This window comes from Emys orbicularis, chromosome 4, assembly GCF_028017835.1.
Source record: "Emys orbicularis isolate rEmyOrb1 chromosome 4, rEmyOrb1.hap1, whole genome shotgun sequence".
Classification (NCBI taxonomy): domain Eukaryota; kingdom Metazoa; phylum Chordata; order Testudines; family Emydidae; genus Emys; species Emys orbicularis.
This window is the reverse complement of record NC_088686.1, coordinates 151,560,782-151,579,680: the sequence shown is the minus strand read 5'-3', so window position 1 is coordinate 151,579,680 and position 18,899 is coordinate 151,560,782. Positions and strand designations below refer to the sequence as shown.

Below are 18,899 nucleotides of genomic sequence, written 5' to 3'. Positions count from 1 at the left end.
CATCAATGATATTACGTATCAGCTTGGAGCAGAAGAGATGAGTCGGATCAGTAAGTTAGTCACAGTAACTGATTATGTTTGTAAGTGCATGTAGGGCAGATATAATGATGGGGAAGTAAGCTCGACATAAAACATAACAGAGATGGTACTCAGTTCCTTCTGCTTCTTACGACTTTTGGAACAGATGCGCTTCCTCATCAACTTTGACATGCAACTGAGCTTGAAACCTTATAAAACATTTGATCATCCCCAAGAACAGTTCTTCCCTGCCCCCCCACGAGCTAGTTGCATTATTTTTTCGATTACAGTAAATCTGAGAAATACAACAACCAGTCCTACCTCAGTGCAGGGGACTGGACTTGATGACTTCTTGAAATCCTTTCCAGCCCTCCATTTCTACAAGACTGCCATTAGTAGCTTAAAAGTATTTGACGGCTTCAAGTCAACAGCCTGTCACTATTCAGCAAAGCAAATAATAAGCACACGCTTACATCTGAAGGTCACGCTTTATAGTGAGTTACATTTATAAATGGTTTCAAAGGGGTTATAAAGGCATAATAGATGCTATAAGCATGCTACAGACCTGAGTAGCATGTGTTATAGATGGTTACAAGCACATCAGTATAAGGTGTCATAGAATGGTTATAAGCCATGGTCATACACAACCTGTTGACCTGTTGGACTTTTTGTAACTATCGATTAACTGTTTATTAAAACATCTGTCAAGGCTGAATCTCAACTCTGTCACTCCGAGTGCAGAAGTGGGGCCCGCAAGGATCCTAAAAATTAATACTGGCCACTCCAGGCTTGTATTAAACTCCCAAGGTTACAGCTTTTCTCTGACCTTGGCTTGGTAAACGCTGCCACCACCCAAATGCAAAAATACCCCCTTGGGACCCAGGATGGCGCACTTGGGAATTCCTCCCTGTGGGGCACCCTCAAGCCCTTTCACCCCCACTCCGGGGAAGAGCTGAGAAAGGAAACAAAGGAAATTAGCTTTGGCTACCAGCTAATTAAACAACATGCACAAACCTCTTAGGACACCAAAAATCCAATCCTATTCTTAAACAAGATAAATTTTATTAAAAACAAAAAGACAGAAAATACATCTGGAACTTAGGCTTTTGCTAGATTTGAAAAGAGCAATTCCAAAAATCAAGCACCCAAAATAGCTTTCTTGAGGGTTCAGCTTAAAGGTTTCAAGCAAACAAAAGCATCTGGGGTTAGCACAGAGGAGATCCACAAGCCAAAAGGAAGAAAATAACCTGATCGCGTCTAGCTAAACACTCTGATCTACTTACACATTTGGAGTTCAGAGAAGTAGTTCTAGGCGTGATCTGATGATTTATGATCATACCTGGCTTAGCTGCTGATAGCATGGCTGCTCTGTCTCTCCAGCCCAGAGAACAACAGACAAAGGCAAAGTTTCTTTCCCAATTTTAAAAAGTTCTACCTTCTCATTGGCTCTTTTGGTCAGGTGCCCACTTTCCCCCCCCCTTACCTGGGGGACTTTTTAACCCTTTGCAGGTAAAGCAAGTAAAGAACAGCTACCAAGAGGGATTTTACAGCTAACTGGCTGTCTGGGTGTACATCCAAGGGAGCTATCCCCCCACTTTATTTATCACAACATCTATTACTTGTTTGTTGAATCTTTATGATGGAACTGTACTATAAAGAAACTTTGAGCATGTACTTAACACAGAATGATACAACGTAGCTAATTCAGCAACTCCAAACCTGATTGTGAAGAGGTTCGGTTTTGATGAGTCTCCCGACTCAAAAAATTTGTGAGGAAACATATCCGAATAGTTAAAATTTCCGCATATTCTAACTGGAATTTTTTTTGGGGGGGGGAAGTGGGGGGTGGTGGTGTTTGAGTCAAAACGACTTTTTGCTTCAAAATTTTTAGTAACTGTAGACTGAAAAATGTCGACACTGAAACAAAATGTTTCAATTGACCCAGAACAAATTGGTTTTTGGTTTGCTAAAGTCAGAGCTAGGCATAAGCAGACTAAGCAATTGCTTAGGGCTCCAAGCAGCTCAAAGGCCCTCCCCACATTTGCTTTTTATTGTGTTGGGGGGGGCAAAATATTCCTGCTTAGGGCCCCCAATGGGCTAGCACCAGCACTGGCAAAAGTGTTCGAGATGGCAACTTTCATCACAGTTTGGGAAGGGAATTTTTTTTCATGTCTCAAAAATATCCATGGGCCAGGGTAACCAAGTCCCACGAAGCTCTGCTAATGATGTTTAATTTTGCACCCAGACAAAGCCAGAAGATCTCACTGACCGACTGGCACGAGTGAGTCCCTCAGACACATTAGCCCCCAAGGCAGCAAATTGCAAAACACTCCTTGACCTCAGTGTTATTATTTATCGCTTGTATGGCGATGTCACCTTCCTGATCCCCTCCAAACTCCACCCTGCAACAGAATCCCTCCCCCCTCCCATGCACACACTGAGCCAGGTGGAGGGAGGAGGACTAGGCACCTGCTGGCAGGGCGTCCCAGTGGTAGGAACTTCTTTGGGTCTTTCCTCTAGCAGCTAAACCCTGCGCCCGCCAATCCTTCAGCCCAGCCCAGTCTGAGTTTGCAGCAAGGGTTTCTGTTCTTCACCCGCCAACCACAGACAAAGGAGAGGGGGCCAGGGCCCAGGGCTCTGCTCCTGTATTCAAGGGCACCCTGGGGCTGCTCTCTTCATAGGGGAACGGGAGCAGCAGAGACTCTCACTGCCCCAGGGCTTCTCCTCACCCCTCCCCATGGGGAAGACTAGAGGAGCCAGAGGCATTGTGTGGGGAGGATCAGTCTGGAGCTGCTGGGGCTTTGATCCAGGCTGCACTCGCTCCACCTGCTAGGGCAGCTGCTGAGTGCCGCGCTCCGGGCAGGACGCGCCCAGATTTGCCCACTGATTAAAGCAGCTTGAACCATCCAGGAGCTGGAAGGGTGCTTACCACAGGAGGCAAGGAGGAGGAGGAGGAGCAGTGAGGGAGTCGGGGGAACCATCCCCCCACCCGCCAGGTGCCATTTATTTAAGCCCTGCATTTGCCTCTTTCCAACACACATCTCTGCAGCCCTGCCTGGATCTCCCACATCCCTCCTGGAGCTGAGTGGTGCTTTCCCTGCAATTAGTCCTCCAGCACCTGCACTGAGAACCAGGAGACTTGTCTGCCCCCAGCCTGGGGTGGAGGAAGCAGCCAGCTGCTTTAGTGACTCACAGTGGGGTTGGTGTAGAACAGGGGCAGGCTGGGGCAGACAGGCAGTGGGGGAGAGCTGGGGGATATGGGCAGGGCTGGTTGTTCAATAGGAAGCAGGGGCAGGGCAGCTTCCCCCACAACTCCCTGAAGCTGCAGCCTCTCACCCCCATCAACAGCCCCCCCCGCACCCCTGGCTGCCTCGAGTTCACCCACCTCCCCCAACGACCCCCATGCACCCTGCCCCTCGCTCTCTCCGATCCTCTGGCGCCACAGCCTTCTCCAAGCTCCCCGTCACCTCAGACACCCTCCATTCTGGCTCTGCTCCAGCCACGAGCCCCTGCCTTCCCCGCCCGCTCTTCCCGTGGCGTCTCGTACCCACCACAGACCGAGGCACTATGGTGACGGGGGAGGGCAGAGGTGGCAGGGGCTGGTCTAAAGCCGTGCTCCGCGCCAGACGTGGGAGCCCATGTGCTCTACAGCCTCGGAAACCTGCCAGCTCCCCAGCTGAGGCCTAGCTGCCTGCAGACCAGCGTGGGCAAGCTCCCCAGCGGCGGAGCCCAGCGGCCATTTTGTGCCCTGCCCACTGTGTTGTCCTAGCTGAGCGCGTGAGGATGTGGGCTGGAAAATGAAACCCAAGTGAGCGCTGAGGGGCCACGCGGCTGGGCAGTTTCACTCCTAGGGCACGTTAAGTTCACACTTCTCTGTTTTCTGACCGCCTCAGCCTGGCGCCTCCTGTCCCAGCCACCCCATCATGGAAGAGCTGTCACACACCAAGCCCATCACTCTGCCCTGCCACAGGAAACAGACGCTGCCAGTGGGGAAACCAGCTGCTAACTGCTCTCTCTATTTTTAAGGCAGTCTCTCCAGGCCATTTCCAGCCAAAGGAGCAAGCACAGGGCTGTGTCCGGGACGTGGCTGGTCCTGCCTTGCTGGGAGCTTCCCTGCTTTTCCCATGGCTCCTCCACTTGGTTGTGACTGAGACCCTGCAGCGCAGCTGGTCCCTGGCCTCTCCCAAATCAACCCCCTGCCTTTGCTTCCCCTTGTCCCCCCCACCCCATTGCTTTATTGCCACCATACCAGGGATTGCACCAGGGCTAAACACAAGAGCTGCTACAGTTTGAGGTAAAACTCCCCACCTGGCACTGGGATAATTCACGGCCTTTGTGGATCGGGCACGGGGGGACCCTGTGACACACACTCAACAGTGGGGTACGTGAACACTTCACAAGCATGAATGGAGTGTAGGCTCACACCCGCCCTGGCAAGCCCATTGCCCAGCCACACTAGCTAGATTCGCATCTAGGCCTGGCTCACACAGGCCTAGGATTTGAACCTAGATTTTGGGGGTGCCCATCCAGTGCCTCACCCATGAGCCCACTGTTCTGGGCTGCTACCACATTCCACATTGGTAGCTGTGCCTATAAAATCCTCAGGCCTCATGGCTTTGCCCAAATTAATATATATATCAGGGGTGGCCAACCTATGGCTCCGGAGCCACATGCGGCTTTTCAGAAGTTAATATGCGGCTCCTTGTATAGGCACTGACTCCGGGGCTGGAGTAACAGGCGCCAACGTTCCAATGTGCCGGGGGGGTGCTCACTGCTCAACCCCTGGCTCTGCCACAGGCCCTACCCCCACTCCACCCCTTCCCATCCCCTTCCCTGAGCCTGCCGTGCCCTCACTCCTCACCCCCCAGCCTCCTGCATGCCACAAAACAGCTGATTGGGAGGTGCTGATTGGCAGGGCTGCTGGGAGCAGGGAAGAGCTGATGACATATTACTGTGGCTCTTTGGCAATGTACATTGGTAAATTCTGGCTCCTTCTCAGGCTGGCCACCCCCAATATATGTAAAATATCAGGGTTGGAAGGGACCTCAGGAGGTCATCTAGTCTAACCCCCTGCTCAAAGCAGGACCAAACCCCAACTAAATCTCCAAATGGCCCCCTCAAGGATTGAGCTCACAACCCTGGGTTTAGTAGGCCAATGCTCAAACCACTGAGCTATCCCTCCCCCCGATACACCCACACCCTCACAGTATAGATAGAGATAGATACACAAACACACGAGTATCGCTAGATATATAGACACATATACGCAGTATAGCTAAAGATATTGACACATACAAACACACACAGCATAGATACAAATATAGACACACATACATATAGTATAGATAGATATAGACATATACACACACAGTATAGACAGATATATGTATAGACACACACACATATAGTATAGATATAGCCACACATACCCACACAGTATAGATACATATAGACACACACACAGATATAGACATACACACATAGTAGAGATAGGCACAGACACAGACACACACACAGTACAGACAGATATAGACACAAACACACATCGTATAGATAGATACAGATACAGACACATACCCAGTGGATGCTGGTTATTAGCAACTTCTCAGCAAAACGTTGCTAGTAGCCAAAAGTTGCCAACAAACGAAAGGCCCATCCTGAAGACAGTGATGCAGGGCGGCCCCACTGCCAGGACCCTGCCGCCCACACAGGAGCCCTGGTGCTGTGCAGTGGGGGGGGGGGGTGGGCTGTGGGCAGTAGGGAAGGGGGCGGTGTGATGTTACACTCCATATGCTTTATGAAAATATGCTTATGAATGTGAACATGATGTAACTGGAATATGCTTTATGCAAAAGGTCTCTTGTAAAGTATCATTACAAAGCTTATAATCTATCAGATGTATTCCTCTTATTTGTATGAATGTATCATTCTTGTATCTGAAGCTAGAAATATGAAGTATAGCTCTGAGGTCCTATTGTAATTATGCAAAGTGTGGGCCATTAATGGTGGTTTAGAATCTTGATGGCTCCCATTGACTAGGACAATTGGTTGTAAATGGTTTATTTACCTGCAAGCCTTCCTGTGTAGATGTAGGCCAACCCAGGAAGAATGGAGACTAGGGGTCTCACAGGACATGTGACCATGTCACATGATACCTGAATCCATCTTAAATCTGGTATTTTTCCATTTAGAAGGAGGGGTGGGACCCCAGAGAGACGAACGATTCCCACCTTGTGCCAAAGCTATAAAAGGGGGTGGAACAGGACAAACAAGGTCAGCCATGAGAACACCTCTGCTTTCCACCTAAAATGTCTTCTGGAACTAACAAGGACTATACCAGGGGAAAGGATTGGGCCCAGACTATGAAGCTTATTGGAACATCTCTGAGGGTGAGATATTACCTGTAACCAGTTTCTTAATGTATTAGGCTTAGACTTGTGTGTTTTTCCTTTATTTTGCTTGGTGACTTACTTTGTTCTGTCTGTTATTACTTGAAACCACTTAAATCTTACTTTTTATACTTAATAAAATCACTTTTGTTTATTAATGAACCCAGAGTAAGTGATTAATACCTGGGGGAGCAAACAGCTGTGCATATCTCTCTATCAGTGTTATAGAGGGTGGACAATTTATGAGTTTACCCTGTATAAGCTTTATATGGAGTAAAACGGATTTATTTGGGGTTTGGATCCCATTGGGAGCTGGGAGTCTGGGTGCTGGAGAGGTAACTTACCGAGTTGTTTTCATTTAAGTCTGCAGCTTTGGGGGCATGGACCAGATCCTGGGTCTGGGTTGCAGCAGGCTAGCGTGTCTGGCTCAACAATTCAGGGTTCTGGAGTCCCAAGCTGGCAGGGAAAACGGACTCAGAGGTAATTTCAGCACGTCAGGTGACAGTCCCAAGAGGATCCCTGTGACCAAACCCAGGAGTCTTCTTGTGTGGGGGATGAAGAACCTTAGATGATGTTACTCTCCTGCCTTAAATAGTTTTTGCATAGGGTGGGGACCCTTTGTTCCCAAAGCTTGGTTCCAGACCAGTCTGTGGAAAAGTACTGACCTCCCAAGATGGAGTCCAGAGACATACGTTCTCATCACATGTCCTTGTAGAGTCACAGCAGCCATTACTCACAGGCTGTCTGTAGTGTTCTCAGGGAGGCTCCCCAGGTGGGGGATAAGCTTCTCCTATGGCCTATTGTTTTTCCTAATGGCCCATTGCCCTGAACAGGCCCTTCCCCACCGCTATCTAGACTAAAAGCATCTTGTCTAGTGGGCGTTACCCAGGTGTAATTACATTTGAAGTATAGATACATAGTATTTATAACTTCAGATACAAAAATGATACATGCATACAAATAGGATAATCATATTCAGCAAATCATAACCTTTCTAATGACACCTTACATGACTTGTCTTGCATAAAATGCATCATAATTATGCCATAATCATATCATAATAAAATCACTGCGAAGAATATGGGGTGCAGTATCCCAATTACAATTTTTTTTAATGCATTGTCCCCTGTGCCATTAACTGCTGGCTGAAATAAAAGAGAAAAGCTGCATCTTTCTAATCTCTTGGAGTAACCTGCCGGAGGTTACGGAGAGAAGGTAGTGGCTGACTCCGGATACTGGGTTCCTTTTCTATATCCCGTTCCTAGGAGGCCGTCTGTCCTTAATGGCACGTGAGCCGACCGTGCGCGCTCAGACAAGGCTAAGGGGGGAGGATTGGGGGGGGGGGGGTATTTTCAATAGAACACAACCTAGAACCATTTTTGTTCTTGCTTTTATGGGTGCCGCCTGGGAGCACGCTGGAAAAACGTCCTATGGATGGACAAAGGCCGCTCCTCTCCTCGTGTCTCATGATGGTTGTCCAAGAGCAGGGTCGTTGGCTTTCATTGGGGTTTGCGCTGCCTCCCTGGGTGCTAAGGAAGTCTGTTCATCTGCTAGCACCTTCTCCTCCCCCTTCCTCCCACCCCCACTCCCCGGCCCAGGGTGAACATCATCCTGGCTTTCCAGCTGGGGAACCTAATGTGGGGCAGTGGTGGGGCCGCGGAGCTGTGAATGGAGCTCTGCGCTCTGCCAATCTGCTGCTATCACCCAGCAGCCCTGTGGCACCCATCTCCGTGCAGAGGAGGGCTAAGGGAGGTCTGGGGCCTGTAGGAAGGGGGAGGAGAGGCTGGTGCGGGGGGAGGGAGGTTCCCCTTGTTGAAGGATGACCCTAAAGACACCCCAAACTACAGAGCGCCCCCGGTGGGGTCATGTGGGCATAGGTGAGACGAGGGGCGTTAAGCCGGTGTGGCTGGGCAGTGGGTGCCAGGGATTAGGGAGAGAGGCAGGCTGCAGACAGGGTTCCTGGGGGGGATGGGGGCTCTGAAATACAGAGTGCACGTATTTCCCCGTCCCTTGGTGTCTGCCCCCGGCATCGCTGCATAGGAGGGTGGGTGTCTATGTGGCTATGGGCTGAGATCGCTCTGCTTGCCCCCCCCCCCCCCCAGTAGATCCATGACATCCCCTATTCAGATACCTCTGAGTTTTGCGACCCTGCCCTGCTCGAGCTACTCCGGGCTCCTCCCCTGGCTGGTTATGCTTTTCCCTCTACTCCTGGGCATTGGGAAGGGGCTCATGGCTTGGCGGGCCCAAAGTGACACCCCAAAAGGGCTGGGTGCCAGGCCAATACGAGTCAGGTGTCTTTAAACGGCCTCAGGTTGGGCCCAGTGGAAATTGAGGCCCCTGGATCACTTGGGAGAATTGGCAGAAGGGGTTTTGTGCGGGAGGGAGCTGGAGGTGAAAGGGGCAGAGAAGCTCTGGGCTGGCCCATGAGGGGGGGTGACAGGTCCCCCGGGGTGCAACCTGGAAGTGGGGTACCACTAAGCCCTCTCTCTGTCCAGCCTGGGCTCCCTCTTATACTGGGCTGCTGGGACAAGTTACCAAGCCCGCCATGCTTGCACTTCCACCAGCATTCACACAGGCAGGGGCACACCCAGTTGCAGTTACATGCAGGCGTTGACCAGCCCCCTGCATGAACCAACAATAGAGAGACTGCAGCCCAAAACACCCCCAGCTGCCCAGCCTGGGACCCCAGAGCTGTACCATCTTTTCCTGATCAAATCTGGCCAGTATATGGGTTTAATACCCGGTCTGCCTCTCCCTGAATGTGAAGAGAACAATGCACAGCTTTCTATTAACGGAGTTGAGATTCTTCCCCAAACTCTTCAGTCAAAATGCACTGGTTTAGAGAAAACATTTTTATTAACTATAAAAGATAGATTTTAAGTGATTATAAGTGATAGCAAACAGATCAAAGCAGATTACCTAACAAATAAACAAAACCGCAAAGTAAGCTTAACACACTAGCTAGACTGAATATGTATTAGCAGTTTCTCACCCACAGAGATGGTACAATCAGGCTGCAGATTCTTAAGGGGCAACCTGCACTTGCTTCACAGCTTGGAATCCCCAGGTCCTTCATACACAGGCTAGAAATTCCTTTAGCCTGGGTCCAGCACTTCCCCCAGTTCAGTCTTTGTTCCTTTGGTGTTTCCAGGAGTCTTCTTGTGTGTGGGGAGTGAAGAACCCCAGATGATCATGTCACTCCCTACCTAAAATAGCTTTAGCATATGGCGGGAACCCTTTGTCCCAAACCTCAGTTTGTGGAAAAACACTGACATCCCAAGATGGAGTCTAGAGACATGTGACCTGGTCACATGCCCTTGCATACCTTGCTGAGTCATAGCAGCCATTACTTGCAGGCTGTCTGGAACATTCACAGGAAGGTTAAGTTCTTCCAGGGTCCATTGTCTTTGCTGATGGGCCATCAGCACTGTCTGGCTTCTTCATTGTTATACCAGAAAGGCTAATTGTGGGTGTCACCCAGAGTAAGCAGGATTGAAATACAGATTCCTAGTCAATATTCATAACTTCAGATACAAAAATGATACATGCCTACAACTAGGATAATCATATTCAGCAAATCATCACTTTTCCAATGACACCTCACATGACTTATCTTGTACAAAATGCATCATAATTATGCCATAATCATATCATAATAGTTCTATGATGTATATGGGGTGCAGTGTCACAGGGGGTATTGAGAGTGATCCCTGCATTGTGTGCCCCCTGCCCAGTCCTCTCCCACAGTGAGTGCTCTCTCACTGTCTCTGCATCTAATCGCTGGGCGGTTCAGAGCACAGACAGCACCTGGCTCCACTCCAGTGTCACCCTGAGGTGGGATCAAGGGTTACCCCGACCCGACTCCTGTGCACACACATCTCTAGTTCCAGGGGGCTGGCCGGTGGGGGGTGGGTTGCAGCTCAAGCTAATAATGCAGTGGGGTCACAGCTACAGCCTGGGAGGGGGGGAGCTCACGGTTCTGCCCAGGGGGAGAGGGGGAGCTCACAGCTCTGCACAGCGGGAAGCTTGTTGGGGTGCCTGGGGGCGGAGGGGGCTTTCCCCAGTAGTAGCCAGCAGGAGTTAACCCGTCTGGCTCTCTGGATCTTGCTGGCATCTCTCCCCCAGCTCAGCAGCGGTACCATACGCGGAGCTGTCTGGTACCAGGCTCTGCCCCTCCTCCACAGTGCGGTAACCCCTGGCCTTGTACCGCCGGGAACCGTAGATAGCCAGGGCGATGAGGATGGCCAGGCCAGTGGTGACGGCCACCGTGACGCCGGCTGTCTCCTTGCCCGACAGGCCCCCTCCACCACCCAGCCCTGCAGCGCGGCGCGTCTCAGTGGGATCCCCGAGCCGCCACATCTGGGTCTGGGCGTCTTTGACCCAGGAGCGCTCTCCGTTGGCATTGGTCACCAGGACGGTGTCCATGTCCACCAGGGTCATGGCGGGTGGGCGGGTGTAGGGAGGGAGCCGCGCCGGGGGCAGGGCCCCTCCAGTGAAGATCCCAGACTGGACGCAGTACTCCACTTGGCAGCCGTCGCTGATCAGAGCCAGGTGCTGGCTGAATCCCGCCGGGCAGCGCTTTAGGTAGGGGTCATTCACGGTCCCCTGGTGGGACCCCGCCAGGGGGTTCCCTGTCTCGCAGCTGAAGAACCCCCCGAAGGGCACGGAGTACCTGTGCCCCATCTCATAGTCCGTGCTGACGCACAGCTGGAGCTGGTCGAAGAGCCTCAGCTGAAAGAAGCCGGAGGGGCAAGACTGGGCGTTGGTCAAGGGATTGACGCTCCGAGAGCTGAAGAGACCCCCAAAGAGGTACCCCGAGTTCTCAGGGACCTGGCTTCTTGCCATGCACCAGAAGGCGCTGAACTGGACCTTGGACAGCCAGAACACATCCTGGCACACTCTCTTGCAGAACAACAGCAGCTTACAGGAGCGGTGGCACTCCAGGTGGCTGTAGCCTTCCTCCCGCTCCTGCGTGCTCAGTCGCACCGGGGTGTAGCCCACAGGGCAGGAGAACGCCCCGGTGAGCGGGTTCCTGTGTTCTAGCCCCTGGCAGAGGACTGATGCATCTGGGCCCCACAGCGAGGCGCACTCCTGGTAGGCGCCCCCGAAGGTAAAGTTGGTCTCAGCCGCTTTGCAGGAGCCGTCGTCGGCATTGGCGTGGAAGTTGAAGTTTGGCGAGGTGGTGTCGGTGCAGCCTGGGTAGGTGTTGAAGGTGTAGTAGCGGCGGGCGGCTAACTCCACCCTCCGGGAGAGCTTCTTTACTGTGGGGCTGGGTAGCTCCGGCAGGCTGCTGGGCGTGATGAAGAAATGCAAGGGCAAGCCAGAGCGGTCAATAGCCACCAGCTGGTTGGTGGTGCCCTCTTGCCAGGCCTTGAGGGTGATCCCTGGGTAGAAGGGCACGCCACCAATGCTCTCCACCCTGGAGTTGGTGCGGTTGGACAGGTAGTGCTTGGTGAAGGAGTTCTCCATGCTCAGTGACTCGCTGACACTGAAGTTGATGATGCTGTGGAAGGAGGCCCCAGCTGCGGCGGTGATGGCACTCCGTGCGGACATGTTGTCCTGGACAAAGGTGGATTTGATCTGATCCTCTTGCACCAGGCTGGCGCCAGCATCCACCGAGGTAATGACATGGGTACCGTAGTTCAGCACCAGCACCTCTGCCAAGTAGTCTGCCATCCGGCTCTGGTTGTTCTCCAGGTGCCCAGCGATGGCCACCAGCTGCTGGCGGAAGCCCTTGTCCAGGGCTGCCCCGGGGTCAAACTTGGCAGTGTAGACCAGGTTCCTGACCTGGACCCGGGTGGTCATGGCCTGGTCCTTCACTTGCTGGGTCTTCATCTTGCGGAAGTCGCTGGAGAACTTGCCGTTGAGAGAGGAGAAGAGGGAGACCTCTGTGTTGACTGAGGCAGCGATGGCGCTCTTGTAGTCCATCCAAGATTCTATGATCTCTGAGTTGATCTCCAGGTTGCTCTGCTTGCGGGGGATGGTGAAGACCTCATCTGGGATGATGTAGGACCCGTCCTCTGTGGTTTTGCACAGCGAGTAGCCCAGGCTGATCACTCTCCCCATATCCAGGTTCTTGAGGTTGTCCCAGCCCCCGCCCGGCAGTACCTCCAGCCCAGGGAGCTTCAGGGCTTTCTTACACCCCTGAAACCCAGCAGCAGCTGGCGGCTCTGGAGGCTTCTCTGCTCCTTGCACCCAGGCCACTAGGCTCCAAGAGAGGAGAGCCCCCAGCAACGTGTTCATGGCTGGGGCAGCGCTCGGAAGATGCAGCCGTCCGAGCGAAGAGGAGGGAGCTGTCAATGCGTGCTGGTGGCTTAGCAGCGCTGAGCCCAGCTGTCTGAGAGTTCCTCCTTTCCGTGCTCCAGTTAGTGTTTAGAAAGAGAGAAGTGAGAGTGGATCCCTGTCAGAATCAGACGGTGGGAAGGGGATGACAGCTGACAGAGGGAGAGCCAGCAGGTATGTCAGGGCCCTCTGCCTTGCTCATCGTGGTGGCAGGAGATGGCTATTTCCTGATTGTTACAATGCCCAAAGTGTGCTAGGGGCTGTACAGCAATCAGGGCTGGCTCTACCATTTTTGCCGCCCCAAGGAAAAAAAAAAAGCCACCCGGACTGTGCCGCCCCAAGAATGGACAGAATGCCGCCCCTTAGCATGTGCCGCCCCAGGCATGTGCTTCCTCCGCTGGTGCCTGGCGCCGGCCCTGACAGCAATGGATTATTGCCCCATCTTCTCCCACCTGTCTTCCAGTCTGACACCAGTGTTGCCCAGCTGTTGAGTGGGAGCAGCTGCTGAGGCCTTCCCAGAGCAGGAGAAATCGGAATCCACCCAGACTCTGCAGCAGTGAGCATCATTTGCTATATTTACATATAGGCATCAGGCCTGGAAGTGGGGTGGTCATAGACACCGTGTAGAGCAACAGCAACCCCTTCTCCCAGGAACCTCAGCCCAGCATAAGTGCTAGGGTCCCAGGGAGAAACTCCACCTCAGCAATTGACTCCAATGGGAGCCCAAGTTAGACAGCAAACTCTCTTGTTGCTTGCACAGGTCCCTGTTCTAAGAACGTAGCATCACCCAAAAGCCACCACCCCATGCATGTCTTCTGACACTAAAAACTTGCTCACACAGTCAGAACGGGGAAGACTATTACAGCATTCTCTGGTGACGCCTGCTGTAACAGGGTAAAGGGACGAGGTCCCTGCCCTACCCCACCTCCACAGTCCAATGCTGGGTGGGACTTGCTGACACAAGGGCTGGGGGAGGAGGGACTCTGGTGTTGATCCAGTTTCTGCACGTGCCTATACCATGTTGAGGTTAACTCAGTGCAAGAGGCTGATGTGACGGGGGGGAGAGTTGGTTTGGCAAAAGTGAATTGTGTGTGTGTGTGTGGTGGTGGTGGTGGTGTGCTTTGCTCCAGAGAAGGCATAGGCAAAGTTAGGGGGGTGGGAAGAGAGAAGGAACGAGGGAGCAGGTATCATTCGGACGGGGCAGGATGTAGGAGAAGTTCACTTCTTTGCAGAGCCCTGGGGGGAAAGGGCTGTGAGTGCACTTTCACTCACACTGCTGTGCCATCTCCCCAGGCCCAGGGGCTCTCTGGGGCTCTGGAGTGTGATGAAGGGGCGGTGAGTGCTGATTAGGGGGCAGTCCCTTCGGAGTGCCGGCGTCTCGTCAGCTCAGCTTTGCCAGTGGGCCTCTATACTGAGCTACCGTGGCTTCCTCTGTTCCAGTCCCAGCCTCCCAGGTGCCCCTCAATCCTGATCTTCAGCCCCCTGCTATCCCAGCCCTGGGCTTCCCACACCCAGATCTGCCGATGCCCCTTAATCCCACCCTGCTATTCCGCTCTTAATACCCTCATCCATCTCCACTGCTCCCCCTTCGTGCTGCTGCACAACGTCTCTGGGCCGGGAATCGGGCGTAGCCCCACCGCTGTGCTTCACTCCTGACCCGAGCCGTATCACTGCTGCGCTGGACGAAGGGGGAACCGAAGCTGCGGTCAGCAAGTCGATGCAGCCACCAGACAAAAGCTTTTTCTCTTCCAATGAGTCACGCTGCTGAGCTGCCATTTCACTTCAAGGGAGAGCTATGGAGCACGTGAGGGAGGGGAAGTTGCGTTCTCTGCTTGACAGATGGCTGTGATCTTTGCCCAGTAAGTGCCTAGGTCCTAATTCTGATGGCCCAACTATTTCACCAGTCAGGGCCTGGGTTTCCCCCACCCCCACAAGAGATGCTGAGCAAATGCTATGGCCTCCAACTGGAGCAGCGGGCGCTTGGCCCCCATCAGCCAATCAGGCCCTGCTAATTGTATTGCAGTAGCGCTCAGAGGCTGTGGTCGGGATTGGGACTCTAGTGTAACAAACCTGCTGACTCGTTACCAGGCGCTGAGTTAGCACCCAGTCAGATGCAGGATCCGTGACCCCGCTGGCCAGAGGATGGCGCAGTGAGGGAGCTAATGCTGGGCAGGAGGTGGCTGTTTGGTGCAGGTGTGGCACCTTTTAAAGCATATTATGCAATGGACGTACACAGGGGTACAACACAAATTTTCACGCCGGGCTGGAGCCCGCGCCCACCCTGCAATCAGCTGGCAGCAGTGGCTCCTGTCCCCCGGGCTGGACCTGGCTCCTCGCGCTGGGCGTTGCAATGTGGTGCACAGGGCTGCATGGGGCTGTGACCCTGTGTGCTATGTCGCAATGCCAGTCACTCAAACTTGGCCCGCTTACCCCTCCACCACGACAGAAGGGCAGCTGGGCCGACCCTGTAGAGCACTGCAATCCTGTGCCCTAGGTTGCCACTCCCAGAGTGAGGCCCATTTTGGTAAATTTCACGGCCATAGCATTTTAAAAATCTTGACTGTCATGGTTTCAGATATTTAAATCTTGACTTTCACGGTGTTGTAACACAGCAGAAATATGTATTTAAAAAGGGCAACATATAAACATATCAAGCCCTTAAGTCAGCGTTTCTCACACTGGGGGTTCCAACCCAAAAGGAGGGTTGCAAGGCTATTGTGGGGGGATGCGGAATCACCACCCTTTCTTATGCCGGTGGCAGCGCTGCCTTGGGAGATGGGCACCTGGCCAGCAGCTGCTGGTCCCAGGCCATCCAGCTCCGATGGCAGCGCAGAAGTAAGAGTGGCAATACCGCGACCCCTCCCCCCACAATAGGCTAGCGAGCCCCTTTTGGGTCGAGACCCCCGGGTGGAGAAAAGCTGTGTACTTTTGCATACTTTTACTCCATAGTACCCTACAATATAGAGTAAAAGCACACAAAAGACCAGATTTCATGGGGGAGACCAGATTTCAAGGTCTGTGATGCATTTTTCACGGCCGTGAATTTGGTAGGACCCTACCCATGGGGCTAGGTGAGGGCAGGGCAGCCCCGCCCCACCCAGGGCCTCCCCTCTGCCCTGGGCTGAGATTAGAGGTGTGATGCCGGGGCAGAGGGGGCAGCAGGTTGATACCGTGGGAAATACACAAGCGTAATAACGTGTGGAATTAGCCAGCCAATGGGTCTAACTGAAGGTGGCACCCCCAGTGACCCAGGGTTCAGTTCCCCACGCTGCCACAGACCTGCGGCAGATCCCCCAGTCTCTCCGTTCCCGGCTGTACCATGGGGATGACAGCACTGGCCTGCCTCACTGGGGGTGTGAGGGTACATGCAGCAGAGACTCCGAAGTGCTCAGACGCTGCATTGGGGGGTCCTTTGAAGTACCCAAGCCTGACACATCCTCTTCCTTAGGGCTCCCCCAAACCCCACCTGTGGGGACAGGAGGCCCCGGGTAGGCAGAGCGGCACACGCACCCTTATCTGGCCCACAAAAGGTTAACGCTGAATCTCGCTGCTCCAGAGAGTGTGTAAACAGGAATGAATCTTCCCTGACCTGCCCGTGTTACTTCCTCTTTCCCAGCACATCACTTCCTCTCACAGGACAGTTTCAGCAGAGGAAGAGCCTGGGTTAGGTTTCTAAAGGGGATGGGGGTGTTCTGTGGATACCAGCTATTAACTATCCTGCTACTGACAACTTTTGGTTATTAGCATTTAGCAACATTGTGGGAACCAGTCCCATCCCATTGACTTCAATGTTAATGGGAGTCCGATGTTAGAACTGGCAGGCTGCTAGGGAACAACTTTATTTATGTATTTATTTGTCTTGCAGCCCCGTAGCCCCCAGTGGCCCTGCTTCCCATGGAAAGCCCTGGCTGCAGGCAGGTTGGTGAGGCTGCAGCCAGGGGAGGCTGCAGCCAGGGAAGGTGGCACTGGGACATGCTGAGCCTGGGTGCCCAAGATGCCGCAGAGGCTTTCCATGGGTGGGGGGAGCACTGGGTGCCTGCATGGTCCTTCTCCATGCATTCTCTGGGCTGTGCCCTGCAGGGACCAGGGGCCTGGGCCCAGCATGTCCCATCACCCCCACACCCTGTGGACAGCCCTGGCCACAGGCAGGTTTGCTGGGCTGCAGCCAGAGACGGAAGTGCCCTGGTGTCAGGGCAGGGCACGGCCCAGAAAGCGCAGAGCGAGGTACCATGTAACTCTGCAGGCCCCCAGCGCCCCCGCTCCCTTTGGAAAGTCCTGGCATCCAGGCTGCAGCCCCCTTCCCTGCTGCCCACAGTCCCCTCTCCCACTCCACAGCATCAGGGCCCCTGTGTGGGCGGCAGGGTCCTGGCAGTGGGGCCGCCCCACACCACTGTCTTCAGGATGGGCCTTTCGTTTGTTGGCAACTTTCGGCTACTAGCAACGTTTTGCTGTGAACTGAGAAGTTGCTAATAACCAGCATCCATTGGGTGTGTGTCTGTATCTGTATCTATCTATACGATGTGTGTCTGTGTCTGTGTCTATCTATACTGTGTGTGTGTCTGTGTCTGTGTCTATCTATACTCTGTGTGTTTGTGTCTGTATCTATCTATACTGGGTGTGTGTCTGTATCTGTATCTATACGATGTGTGTTTGTGTCTGTATCTGTCTGTACCAGGGTGTTAGGATACAGATATTCAGGCCTGTCTGTAAAGGCCTATACTTTAAGAATTTAGGTACATGTTTATCATTTAGCTAGTTATAGAGGTATAAAAGAAAGAATCAAAATCACTGTCTGCCTGTGTAAGGGCCTTCTCTCACTGTGACAGTCTGAGGCCCTGTTCTTAAGCCAAGGCCTTTGGCTAAGCAGTGGGAGCAGCCATAAGCTGGAAAGCCGAACGGTCACGTCCTCACACATTTCAAACCAGTCATATTGAAATAAGGCAATCTGGGGCTGTTAGAAAGGTGATCCGATCTACCACCTCCAGAGAAAGGGAAGAGCCTAGAAGATGTAAAAGGAAATTTAGTTTGATAGTTTTCTGCTTGGCGAGAACTCACATATCAGTCAACATAGTTGGAAAACCCTTATGTCTTTATAGATGTAGTTGTGAAATCCTCACTTCTGCATTGTTTTGTCATTATAGTTCCCATTTTGCTGTTGTTTATTTGCATGGTCTCTGGCTGGTTCTGTGATTGTTTCTGTCTGCTGTATAATTAATTTTGCTGGGTGTAAACTAATTAAGGTGGTGGGAAATTATTGGTTAGCTAATCATGTTACAATATGTTAGGATTGGTTAGGTACATTTCAGTAAAATGATTGGTTAAGGTATAGCTGATTATATTACTATATAATTTAGGGGCAAACAGGAAGTAAGCTGGGATTCAAAAATAAGGAAAAAGGAACTTGGATTTAAGCTTGCTGGAAGTTCACCCCAATAAACATCGAATTAATTGCACCTTCAGACTTTGGGTATTGTTGCTCTCTGTTCACGCGAGAAGGACCGGGGAAGTGGGAGAGTGAAGGAATAAGCCCTCTATACTGTGTGGGTGTATCTATATCTGTGGGTGTATTCTGTATCTATCTATACTATGTGGTTTTGTGTCTATAGCTGTGTATGTGTCTATACCTATTGTGACGGGTTCGGTCACAGGGATCCCTTGGGACTATCACCTGACGTGCTGAAGTTACCTCTGAGCCCATTTTCCTTGCCAGCTTGGGACTCCAGAACCCTGCCTTGTTGAGCCAGACACACTAGCCTGCTGCAACACAGACCCAGGCCTGGTCAATGCCCCCAAAGCTGCAGACTTTAACCAAAAACTGCTCAGCAGGTTTCCTATCTCCAGCACCCAGACACCCAGTTCCCAATGGGATCCAAACCCCAAATAAATCCATTTTACTCTGTATAAAGCTTATACAGAGTAAACTCTTAAATTGTCCGCCTCTATAACACTGATAGAGATATGCACAGCTGTTTGCTCCCCCAGGTATTAATCACTTACTCTGGTTCATTAGTGATTTTATTAAGTATAAAAAGTAGGATTTAAGTGGTTTCAAGTAATAACAGACAGAACAAAGTAAGTCACCAAGCAAAATAAAACAAAACATGCAAGTCTAAGCCTAATATATTAAGAAACTGATTACAGGTAATATCTCACCCTCAGAGATGTTCCAAGAAGCTTCTTTCACAGGCTAGACTCCTTCCTAGTCTGGGC

The 18,899-nt window shown here is 52.2% G+C and overlaps 1 protein-coding gene across 1 annotated transcript; it reads right to left on the bottom strand.

Annotated features, from left to right (window-relative positions):
- Positions 1–9,266: 9,266 nt before the first annotated feature.
- Positions 9,267–12,650, bottom strand: MPEG1 (macrophage expressed 1). The gene has a single exon (XM_065403948.1). The coding sequence runs from the start codon at positions 12,648–12,650 to the stop codon at positions 10,488–10,490; it is 2,163 nt and encodes a 720-aa protein (XP_065260020.1). The 3' UTR covers positions 9,267–10,487.
- Between the last annotated feature and the right edge of the window lie 6,249 nt (positions 12,651–18,899).